Source organism: Lepeophtheirus salmonis, chromosome 5 (genome assembly GCF_016086655.4).
Source record: "Lepeophtheirus salmonis chromosome 5, UVic_Lsal_1.4, whole genome shotgun sequence".
Taxonomy (NCBI): Eukaryota; Metazoa; Arthropoda; class Copepoda; order Siphonostomatoida; family Caligidae; genus Lepeophtheirus; species Lepeophtheirus salmonis.
Genome location: NC_052135.2, coordinates 64571431 through 64583966, shown reverse-complemented (window position 1 = coordinate 64583966; position 12536 = coordinate 64571431). Strand labels below are relative to the sequence as shown.

At 32.0% G+C, this 12536-nt stretch overlaps 2 protein-coding genes across 3 annotated transcripts; both read left to right on the top strand.

Annotated features, from left to right (window-relative positions):
- The first annotated feature begins 961 nt into the window (after positions 1–961).
- Positions 962–6511, top strand: Gli (carboxyl ester lipase-like protein Gli). The gene is made up of 8 exons (XM_040712265.2): positions 962–1907; positions 1973–2175; positions 2232–2656; positions 2729–3026; positions 3084–3246; positions 3308–3495; positions 3557–3766; positions 5181–6511. The coding sequence occupies exons 1-8, from the start codon at positions 1196–1198 to the stop codon at positions 6201–6203; spliced, it is 3222 nt and encodes a 1073-aa protein (XP_040568199.1). The 5' UTR covers positions 962–1195; the 3' UTR covers positions 6204–6511.
- Positions 6512–6617: 106 nt separating this feature from the next.
- On the top strand, positions 6618–12188 carry LOC121117773 (E3 ubiquitin-protein ligase TTC3). 2 transcript variants are annotated; one of them, XM_040712266.2, is made up of 2 exons: positions 6618–7514; positions 7917–8755. In XM_040712266.2, the coding sequence occupies exon 1, from the start codon at positions 6770–6772 to the stop codon at positions 7421–7423; it is 654 nt and encodes a 217-aa protein (XP_040568200.1). In that variant the 5' UTR covers positions 6618–6769; the 3' UTR covers positions 7424–7514; positions 7917–8755. The 2 variants fall into 2 exon arrangements, with proteins under 2 accessions (XP_040568200.1, XP_071744998.1); XM_071888897.1 differs by lacking the exon at positions 7917–8755 and adding an exon at positions 11783–12188 and having other exon boundaries at positions 6627–7514.
- Positions 12189–12536: the final 348 nt, after the last annotated feature.

Genomic DNA, 12536 nt, shown 5'->3' with positions numbered 1-12536 from the left:
CAATGAATTTTTGCCTCGACAAAAAAAAAAGGTTATAAAGAACGTTTTAATGCTTAAACCGGGAGAAGAGCTTCGTTTAAAGTATTTCTTTTCGATAAAAAAATTAAATATTATTATTTCTGATTTTTTTCCCTGTGAATAACACTACATATACCTATTTAATTTAACTCCCTTCCTGTTTAACTAAATAAGATCTAAATATTGATTAATATTGAACGGCTGTATGACATGTTAAAATATTTTAATGTAATAGAAACCTAATTTTTAACTATGTAGAGTGCGTAATGGCAAAGACATATAATTCCACTATGACAAAGTACAGAGCTATGCCCTGTTTAGTCTGGGGTTTAAGTATGTTGCATAGTTTTTTTAAGGGGCTATGTATAGGATTGGCAAAGAATGGCAGAAAATTATGTAAATACATTGTACATGGCCCCAAAACATCCTTTTAGTAATTCAGACAATTTTTGTCTCAGTCATGATATTAACTCACTATCACAATAACTTATTAGGGTTTTTGTTGTTAGCTGTCAATTTTTCTACTTTTGCCCCCCTAATCAGTGTTCTGAACGTTGATTGGTTGAATTGAATTAAAATCAGCACTTAGATTAGATTGCAATCGATTATCAGTGGGCAAAATGGGCTAACCATCTATTGATTTTGGACTCCCCCACCCCAATCCCGTTTTTTAGTTTTTTTTCCTATGCAATATTGTGTGATACAATAAAGGTAACGATTTGAAAAAGTTCGTTTTAATCACAAAACCTAACCTGACTGCTTAGGATATTGTTCAAAATAATTTATTAAATATTGAGATTTTGGACATAAAAAGTCAGTCTATTAAGTTTGACTGATTTGATGCAAGCAGCAAGGATAAAAATATAATGTATAGATAAATATTTATTACTCTTGCTCGACAAGAATTAATTCCTCGATTACTTCTCTGTATCAACTAATGATTGTATATTAGTCTGAGTGATAATAACTATATACAAAGAGGTTAGAGTTGAGATAAGAAATATAAAAAAAAGCAAATATACAAGGGTGAATGAATAACCGTAGGGAGACATAAAGTTATATCAGGCAGCAGCAGCAGTAGAATAATACTACGTTACCTGTTTCAAGAAAACCTTAATACCTGGATCATTTCCCAAAGCATAACAAAAGAAAATAAACAAAATCTGGATATGCGATTATGATTTTGAGATTGCCAATTAGTTTGGCCATTTTCTTCTTTTTCATCATCAAGGATCTGAAGGAGGTCTATTCTCAAGGAACTTCAATTAAAGAAACTCCTGATGATACTGATGTTGTATTCAGAAGGCGATATCCAGAACGTGGAGAGAGATACGACCCTGGCTCTGCATTTCGTAATGTGGGCTATTTCAACTATGATATAGTGACTAATACAACAATCAAACCCATTTCAACAACTATTTCTTCCACTACATCAACTCCTTCATCTACCTCTAAAAGATCATCAAGTACTCGCAATCCTTTTGAGGATCCTAATCGTTATCGTATATCAGAAACTCAGGGTGGTGATGATATACGATTTGTTAATGGAAGACCTTATCGGGAACCTCCAAATATTCAAGATCGTTTTGGAAATCGCTATGATCCAAGATATCATTTACTTCCTGGAACATATGATCCTCATAATGACCCTCGATTCTCTGACCCTCGATATAAAGATCCAAGAAATCTTCCAAAGTATAACAACAATCAACACAAAGTACCAAAGGACCGGTATGATTCAAAATATCGATATTACGAAAGGTTTCCTGATAGGCAGAGAGACCGCTTAAGAGATCCAAATTACGATCCTCGCTACGATCCTGAGGATCCACCAGTGCCTGGTGTTTTAGGTGGTTGGCTGCCAGAGCTTCAAGGAGAATGCCGGCCAGGTAATTGCTTACATCTATTTAGAAAATTATTTGGATATTAATTTTCTATGTTGATTAATAACTAGGTTGCGAAAACCTTATGAGGGACGTAACTGTGAATACAAACTATGGAAGAGTAAATGGATTTCTTGTGAATTTATACGATGGCCCTAGAGTTCCAGAATTTGAAAGACCTGGAGTTGCCAATGTTGATAAAGTTAAAGCTACTGTTTCAGTGTTTTTAGGAATACCATATGCTCAACCACCGATCAATCATGCCAGATTTATGGTAGGTACACTATTTCGATTGGTTGTTTAAAATTAGACATATTTAGTGTATTTTAGCCTCCAAGAGCTCATGGAGGATGGCAAAGCTATAACGCAGTGGACTGGGCTCCAGTTTGTCCCCAGCCCATTAGATATGTTGGAGCGACAAAAAATTCTCCATTGATGGATGAAAATTGTTTGTTTCTAAATGTATTTACTCCCACTGTCGAGAGTGGACAGTCACAATTATTTCCTGTGATGTTTTACATTCACGGAGGAGAGTTTCAACATGGATCAGGGAACGAGTTTTCTGGTCATCAGTTATCCTATTGGGGTAGAGTAGTTGTAGTGACAATAAATTACAGACTTGGAGCTTTAGGTTTCTTGTCAACTGGGGATCAACATGCTCCAGGGAACTATGGTCTCTTAGATCAGGCAATGGCATTGAAATGGGTATATGACAATATATACGCATTTCAAGGGGACAGGGAAAAAATCACAGTGTAAGTAGTAAAAATTCGAAGAACAGAAATGGCATACAATTTACCCGTGAATTATTTTGAATTTATTGTTAGATTTGGACCAGGGGCTGGCGGTGCTAGTGCGGGTATCTTAGCAGTGATGCCGAAAACCAAAAATATGGTTCGTCGTGTTATTTCAATGAGTGGAAGTCCTTTTGCTGACTGGGCAACAATTCGTGATAAGTTCCGTGCAATGAATACTAGTTTAGTATTTGGTGAAAGAGTGGGCTGTACTATCGACAGCTCCTGGAAACTTGTAGATTGCCTAAGAAAAGGAAGGAAGTTTCATGATTTGGCCAATATCGAGTTCAAGCCTGAAATTGGAACCTGGCCCTGGGCTCCAATTATTCAAGTATGTGTTACTTATAATACACATGATTTATATCTTTATTTAATAAAATTTGATTAGAAAAACATTTCCGTTCCGGAAGAGGGCTGGTATCAAGAATGGACGTCTGACGATTTTATGGCACTTCCAGAACTAGTAGAAGTATTGTACGAGAACCAAGAATATAATCCAAGTTTAGAATACATGACTGGTGTGGCAAGGGATGATGCTGCATACATGATTTGTAAGGAATTTTTGTATTTTGATTACGAAGTCACTGATTTTAAACATACTTTTTTGGGCAGATAACAACAAGACTCTAGCTCCAGATTACAAAGTTGATTGGAAATTTTTTGATATGATGGTAAAAGATCATATTAAACAGTATAACTATACGTTAAACCCTGAAGGGATTTTTAATGCTATAAAGTACATGTACACGTATTATCCGGATCCAGATAATGTTTCCCATATTCGTGAAGAGTTCATCAATGTAAGAATTTTGATCATTTGATAAACAGAATCAATTTAATATTCATACTGTTTATTTTCAGTTTTACTCTGACTTTTTCTTCAGAGCACCTCAGGATGCCATGGTTAAAACCTTGGTTCAAAATAGAGTCGATACTTATATGTATGTGCAAAACACAACAGTTGAGGCCTTAAAATTACCATATTGGCGAGAAATTAGTCACAATCTGGAGTATTACTTTTTGACAGGAGCACCCTTTATGGATTCAGTGTTTTTTCCAGAGGATAAACAAGTAAGTTTTAACTTTGATATAAATCTGTTTTGTACTTTCAAATTGTACCAAATTGTTAGAACACATATACAATAGTAGTAAAGAGGATAGTAATTACTTTCATTCTGACATTATTGAAGACGTAAACCTTCTTTAAATAGCTACTCACTAATATTATTATAAGGATGTGTGAAAAGGATGTCTCAGCATGTTTAATTATATCTAGGAGAAAACAGATATATGTAATGGAATATTTAAATATTCACGGTTACGGTCACGGTTTAGGGGTAGAAAGTTTTGGAATATTTAAATGGAAACTTTCCTTCGGGAATTTTGGATTTTTCAATCAAGTAGGTTATGTGATTTTATAAAGTTCCGTAAACATTTGGAAGGACAATATTTTAGAATTTTTATTGTTCATACTTTTATAATTATAATTGAGCTTCTGTGTGCACTGATCGCAGAAGAGGGGAAGAAGGTTCTTAATTTTTTTATATTAAATAGATGGATAATATCAGCTATTCCATGCACACAACTTAAGGGAACCACTATTATATAAATGTTGTATTTATTTCTATAAAAAATATATGTATAACTCGTTTATGAATTTCACTTTACATACATGGTTCTAACAAAATACTTTTTTATACAAATGGGTAATGTCAATTTATTTCAATATCAAAAAATATTCTTTTAACAAAATTCTATATATTTGTCTCTGTTCGTATTTCAAACTGTAGTAACTGCCAATAGGCAGTCTACAATAAAATATAAAGGAGCCAATAACGAAGTACATTCAATCTCGATCTAACAAACTTTCAATGAAAATCAACCGGATAATATTTACACGTATTCAATACCATAATTTTTTAGTCAGATTCATTATATTTTGTTGATAAATTTTTTTTATGTAAACATATATTTCAGTAAAATTGGCACTCGGTAGAGCATAAAACCTCCACCGAAAATCAAATTGTTATGTATCTCAATATTTTACAATGTTATGGTTGATTATGCATTTTTTACTTTTATTGTTACCTTCACCTTGATTTCTCAAAATTTAATGGCATCTTAGTGTGACCATATATAATCTTAGTTCCAAATTTGATCAAAATGGATCATTCACTTTTGGCCCAATCCTGGTGACTAACAAACAAACTAACTCAAAAACATAAACTCTGTTCGACTTCGTTAGCAGAGGTAAACTGAATATTTTTTACAAGGAATATTTGAGTTTCTAGTCTTCATCATTGTAAATTCCTAGTTTACCTCTATTTTTGTCAAAAATTCCCATTAATTCCCCAAAATCCCAATGAAATGTTTCCATGTTCGAAAATTCTCATAATTATTCTTAATTCAAATGTTGAATAAATATATCATATAAAAAGACTCAGATATTTAATATTAACAACTTGTGAATTTTGTATAATTTCAGGTGACACGATTTCTTTGGACTGAAAGTGACAGAAACATGAGTGAATTTTTTATCTATGCCTTTTCAAACTTTTCTTGGTACGGTCATCCTACTCCAAAAACAATTTTGGGTGTTCATTGGGAGCCTACAGAGCATGGAGAAGTTTTGAAATACTTAACTCTCAATACTACAGAGAACTCCACCATGTTATGGAACTATCGTCAACGGGAATGTTCATTTTGGACTGAATATTTACCTTCAGTAATTGGTTATATTACTCCGACATATCCACCAACTACAGAGTTCTGGTGGGAGCCCGAATCTCCGCTTCAAATTGCGTTTTGGTCCATGCTTTCAGCATGTCTTCTCCTAATTGTAATGGTTGTAATTTGTTGTCTTCTATGGAGAAATGCAAGGAGACAAGTGAAGGATCGATTTATGAGTGAAGCAGGAAGTATGAAAGATTTTTCCATGTATCAAAGTGGAACTCTTCCCATGAATCAAGTTCACAATGCCTACAAAACATTGCCAGAAACGAATGGATCACATTATAATGATAGCAAATATACTACCCAACAAACTGCTTCCTTAATTGCATCTCAGTCAATGCCTCCTCCTCTAGCCACGTCCATGCCTAAAACACCAAATTATCCTCTCCCACCAACTCCAACTGCAAGTCAAAGAAGTTTTGCCTTGCAAGACAAATATATTTCTGGTGGGACTCATGTAGACTTGGTCACCCCCGTGGGAGTTATGCAATCCAATGTATCGAACTTTTCAAGGGCTCCATCAATACAGTCTAATGCCAGAGTTCCTACTATGAGCATGCAGTCAGCATCAACTGGGCCTGTCTCTGTGGATTCGCCATTTACTCAGCGCGGAGGGAGTAGTCGAATGGTAGGCCCACCCCTCAGAACTGATACTCCTCGCATAAGTACGTCAGGAAGAACGACTCCTGTGAAATTTGTACCTGGACGTATGTCAAGATCTGGAAGTATGTCAGGGAGTAGTTATAGGGATTCAATTCCTTCCACAGCAGTTTAATAATAATTAATCAGGATCTCAAAACTCAATAGAATTATATAATAATATCAAAATGATACAATTTATAATAATATACCTATGTACTTTATGTGATTTAGTCGGCATTTTTATACTATTTTGTATTAGATTTCGCATGTGTATGCATATTTTTCGAGAAGTATCTTTATAATCATTGTTTTTTTTAGAATTTAAATGTAAATTTTTCTTTCTACAAGCTCTTGTAAAATATAGTATGTAATTATAATCAAATAATGTTTTTTTATAAACGGACAACGGATGATCAAAATACAAAGTTATTCCAAATGAAACAACTCTGATATAGACTGCTTTAATTTTATGAAAGATTCAGCTAGAAATGCTACATTTTATATTTACATATAAATAATAATATAAATGAACTGAAAAGAAGCTGATGACTAAGGAAGGGAATGAAAAGGAGAGAAGAAAGTTGAAAGGGGAGGAAAAAATTGACAATCCCATCACAAGTTTTCACATCTTAAACATCGCCGACTCTTAACAGTGCTACTTACTTAGTTATTTTAATCTTTGTGATAGATTGATTGGTCATGGATAAAATGTTGAGTGAAGACTCCAAGGAGCTTAAACGCCTCGCAGATAATGCGATGTCCAAAAAAGACTATACCTCAGGATTCATCTATTTGTCTCAAGCCATCCGACTCGAACCCGACAACTACTTACTTTACCTACTAAGAAATCGATGCTTTATGGAGGAAGAGCAATACCATTTTGCCCTTAAGGACTCTGAAGTCCTTATCCGTCTACGTCCAGATGATCCAGAGGGCTACAAACGCAAAGCCAACGTATATTTTATGACTCAAAACTATTCTGAAGCTCTAGAGTCATTTTTGAAGTCATTCCAAGTCTCAAAGAGTACAATGGAAAAAGAAAAAGTAATGGACCTTGTCAAGAAATGCCGTAAAGAATGTTCCAAGCAGGCTAAAATCGACTCTCAATATCCATATCTCGGTGCTGCAGTTGGGATTATTGTTGCTGCTACTGGTATCACGCTTGATTATCTGATTAGACGGGATGATACATTTTTAGCTCATCCCTTAGTCAAAGTTATCGCTGTCGTTCTCATCTCCTTAAGTGGATATTGTTTTGCTCTCCTTTTGAGAAATCATATTAAAAAATCGCGTATTTTTCTATTAGAGCCTCCGATTGATCTTCTGGCTGAAGATGAGTCTGAGGGTAAATAAGAAACTGTGGAATTAGTCAATTGTTGTGTCATTTGAATGCCAAATATTATTTAATTTGTAATCAAAAAGTTATGAGATTGTTCCTATTAAGGTAATTAAGATTATTTATATTGTTTGATATGTATTTGTAAGTAATTACATTATAATTCCAAAACATGTAGACTGTATATACATTCCAAATCTTCTACAAGTAGTATATATTTTCTTGCAAAAAGACTGTCATTTTTTGAATTCATTTAAAAAAACAAAAACATTTCTAAATAGTTAATTCAACTCAATTTGAGTGTAAAGTAATTGTTAGCATTTTACTTAGAATTAATTCAATTTTAAATTTCAAAAGTATTTTTATAACTTTAAAAATACCTCTGCCTAGCTAATTATTAGTGCAATATTATTTATTAGGGAATAATTTTATATTTGTCTATGTGTATTGTATATAAACTTTTATAACAAAGTTTTATATTTGATTGTAATCTTTAAATATATTTCTAAGTTGAAAACTGGATTTTTATTTGATGTGTTCTGTATAGTTCAGGAAAAAATACAGGCAAATTTGGATAAAAATATTACCTTTATATGAACAAAAACAGTTGGCTCATATTGAAAATGTATCCTAAATTTGATTGGAATAAAAACTGTACATAGTATGATATGTGCCAGTCAACACAGAAGCAAGCTAGAATGATTTTTCTCAATTCAATATGGACTATATTTGTATTCTTCGACAAATCTTCGTCAATTTCTATCAATTAATTATTCTTATTAACATAAAACATGGATAAATCCATGCTTAAAGTGACAAAAATGGATTGTCACAATAAAAAAATGATAAATTTACAGATATGATATGAAAAAGGCCATATCAGGGACAATATAAGTCTCGTAAATCAAATAAAGGATCTATACTATAGATATATTTTTTTAGATATCTTAGTTCATCCCACAATTTGAATATAAGACTTCGAACATATCTATGATTGATGAAAGATTGGGATATATATGAAGTAAAAAAATAAATTGGCTACTTCCCTATTCCTGATTTTTTTTTTTCAAGATTGTTTTTATGTTGACAAACCACTTATATATTTAATACCTATTTATGTAGTCTTTAAAATCCGTCATTTTTTATATTTCGCTATTATTCTAGTATTTATGGAAGATTTGTCTTCCAATCTCACCAAATTATTGAGTACATTCTCAATAATATGTTGTATAATTATATTATTACTAGTACTAATAGAAGATAAGTTTATGTTTCATGTATGTTTCAAGATTTTTTTTTTTTGTATACATTGTATTTGTTAATTTTATTAAATATATCCCTATATATAACATATTGTTTGAATTTATATGGAATAAAATTAAAAGCCTCTTATCCGTATAAATTAGATTATTAGGCCTGGTTGCATTAACTCGAACTATCTTTCAGTTTGAATGCAGTGATGTCATAACTTCCTAGTTTAATTTCCGTCTAGTTGGTGCACCTGGTCCTTAATATTACTCTTATTCGGGGTTGATTATACATAATAATGTTATATTAGGCTATATAATTGTAAATGAAATATATATTAGCAACTTCAAAAATGGATTTCACTGAAATTGTATGCACATAAAATATTTTTTAATTTTCTTATTATCATACATTGTAGCAAAGGATACAATTAAGTTATTTAATGTATTTGGTACACAAAAATTCTACCGTTGCATGTACCACATAACGCCCTTACTATTTATTCGTTGCTTTGAAGCTATTCTTTAGCTGCATCATTCATGATTCAATATTCATAGCATTCCCATAGGTATATGAAATTGCAATAGTGATATTTCGCATCAGTTTTGTTGTTAGGTGTGTGCTATGCTTCTGTCATAGCAGATCAGTTGCACATGAACTGCTCTTGAGGGAGGTTGTCGACACTGCTCTGGTTACAACCCCAGATAACTAACAAGGTATCCATAATATTGGTATATTTATTTATCATAATTGAATGTAAACATCTTATAGACGATACTAGAATTTCAAGTTTTCTCAGAATATCAATATTCTGTGGTCTAGATTTTTTAATGTAGCGTGACTCCATATGGCATCAATGGGATTTTATAATGATTTTCAGTAAATTCTTATTTCTACATGAGTTATGGGAATTCTTTTAAAACTAGTTATAAATCTTCCTATATTTTCTTTCATCACTGATTCCTTGTATTTTTGATACCTAATCGATTTGAACAACTGATGAGTTTTCTTCATCTAAACAATAATGACAATATAATTAATATAAAACCCAAAGAAGATTATCATTATGATAAACTCTTCAAAGTTACACCATTCATGAACTCTCTCAACAATAACTTTGGTAAAATTGAACCAAAAGAACGTAATTCAGTGGACAAAATGATGATAACCTTGTAGGAACGTAACTAATTGAAGCAAAAATGAGAAATAAACCTCATAATTTCATAGTTTTTACTAGATGTAGTACAAGGATCATCCTATTGACTTTGATTTATGTAAGAAAATGAACCAAGGTGTCTCGTAGTCCGCAGTTTGGGATAAGAGCAGATAATGCCATAAGACTGGATAGTAAACTTCCAAAGAATCAAAACTTCAAGCTTTACACTGATAATTGATTCAATTTTCACAGTCTACTCTGTGCTCTCAAGGAGATTGAAATTTATGGTACAAAACAGTAAGAAATAATAAATCACCTGGCTGTAGTTTGAAAAGTGATGCTATGCTAAAAATGGTAGAGGAAGCTGTGATATTCGAACCGAAACAACAAAAGAGTTAATTCTTGGCTACTGTAATTCACGACATTCCACGAAAAGTAAATAATCTTTCCATATGTATATGATACATCAATATAAACCATTGTAGAAAGGAAATTAATAGGAATTTACTGTTTTACATTTGAATTATATTATTTGGAGCTAAAAAAAAATTATGTTTTATTTTGCCTTTCAATAAAAGTTTAAATAAATGGTTTCAGGATAATTAACCAAAACCATTTTTGCCGAGCGGATATTTCGCCAAATTACTATTTGAGACAATTGGCCGAAAAAGGATATTATATTTATTGATATCTACGATTGCATATTTTAATTCCATTTAAAATGGTTGTGTGGTAAATAGTTATTGTTGATATTCCAGTTATAGAAAAAGTAATGAGACCCTCTATAAATACAGTTTTTAATAGGTGTTGTTGATTGAATCTGAAAGTTCCGCTTATTTATCAATAGCTTAGATTCTAAACCTAAAATTGATGTACATGTTGTAAACTAACATTGTGGAAAATGTGGTCCCATAGATCACTAAGACCATGAATAAGTCCAACAAGCCCACATATGTATTTCAGTAGGACAGGGCTCCGCCCCATACTACTAATATTGTACGAGAGTGGATGGGTAGCAATACCCATCCACCCATAATCCCAATGGAAGATTATGAAAAAGGACTACGTTGCAAACGGTTATGACAATAATAAAAAAGCTAAGTTATTATAACTTTGTATCAGGATTATTAAAGTATCAAACCCAAAATCGATTATATGATATAACGAACGATTACACAAGTATATACTGCTCAACTGCGCATTTTCTAAAAACTATTCTGATTTACTCATTTTTTTGTGCTAAATCCAAATTTGGCATCCATTTATCGATTTGAGCAGCCAATTAGGAGAAAATTGTAACAACACAAATTAAGAAATTTGTCCTATTATTATATGATTATCTGCTTGTGTGAAAGATAGAGAAAAAATTATAAAAATCACTTTTTTCCACACTAATTCAGGGGGGAAAATATCAGTTTTTAATAATTCCGTTGATTGAAATCAAGAATAATCCAAGAAAAGGACAAAAAATGTCGAAAATGAAATTGTTTATGAAACACTCATAATGTAGGATTCATTCGTCTTTATAATTATCAAATTTAATTCTTTAGCAGATTTCAATAATAGTAAATAATATTTAATTCTAATAATTATCAAAAGAAACTTCAATCATCGTAATCGGTTTAATAAGCTTCTGCCCCCACCCCCACCCGGGGGCTGCTTGTACCACCTAACGCCCTTACTATTTATTTGTTACTTTGAAGCTATTCTTTAGCTGCATCATTCATGATTCAATATTCATAAAAGACTAATGATATCTGGAAATGAATGTAAAGTGGAGCACGTTTTTTTTTCAACAAGAGATTACCTAGGGTTCGGTTTGATTTTTTTTTTATAAACTATTTCCTTCAGTATTTGGCTCGTTATTGTTTGAGTGATTAGATTCGCTGTAAATAAAAAAAATATTTTTTTTGTACAACTATATTTATAAGCTAAATTATTATTTTGATTAAATTTTTTACGAATTTTCCAGCAATGAGTCAGTAGAGGTTAGCCAGACAATCCTACAGCAAGAACTGGAAGAATCGTCGTCAAGAGATGGAATCTGTGTGAAATGGATTAAGAGAAGAAATGCTACAAGTAAACAATGTACCCAATGTTGAACAGCTTGAACCGACACAACAAGAATCTATCAGAATTCGGGACTCTAACAATGAGGATTCCTTATTGTTATTGGCAGATACTGAGCCTAAGAATAGGATGACAATTGGAATACCGTTAAGTAAAAGTGTTTTTCCTGAGATTATTGAAGATATAAACACGATTTGGTTCTCTAATGACTACCGTGGAGGATAGTGAAGTGCAAAACTAATTAAGAACTTTTTATAACACTGGGCTTTGAAACACCATATTAAACACTCAGCACTTGATTATCTTCTAGTTATTTCTCATTTATATTATATTTATATATATATATGAGTTATTCTTTTATGAATACATAAGTTATAATTATTTCAGTCTTGGTGTTATATGTAATTGTTTATGATGTTAATATTTTTAATTTAATCAAATATAATATTGTGGTGCGTAATATTCTGTGCATTAGAAAGCCTTTCCATTACAATAGGGTTATTAAGGAGTTGAGCTCAACCATTAAACAACTAAGTGATAACGTTAGATCAACGTTATTTGAAAGTTGTTTTTAACTACCAAACAACTATGAGATAACGCTCGATCAACGTTATTTGAAAGTTAGTTTTAGGTAAATAAATGAGTGTTCTATTGTA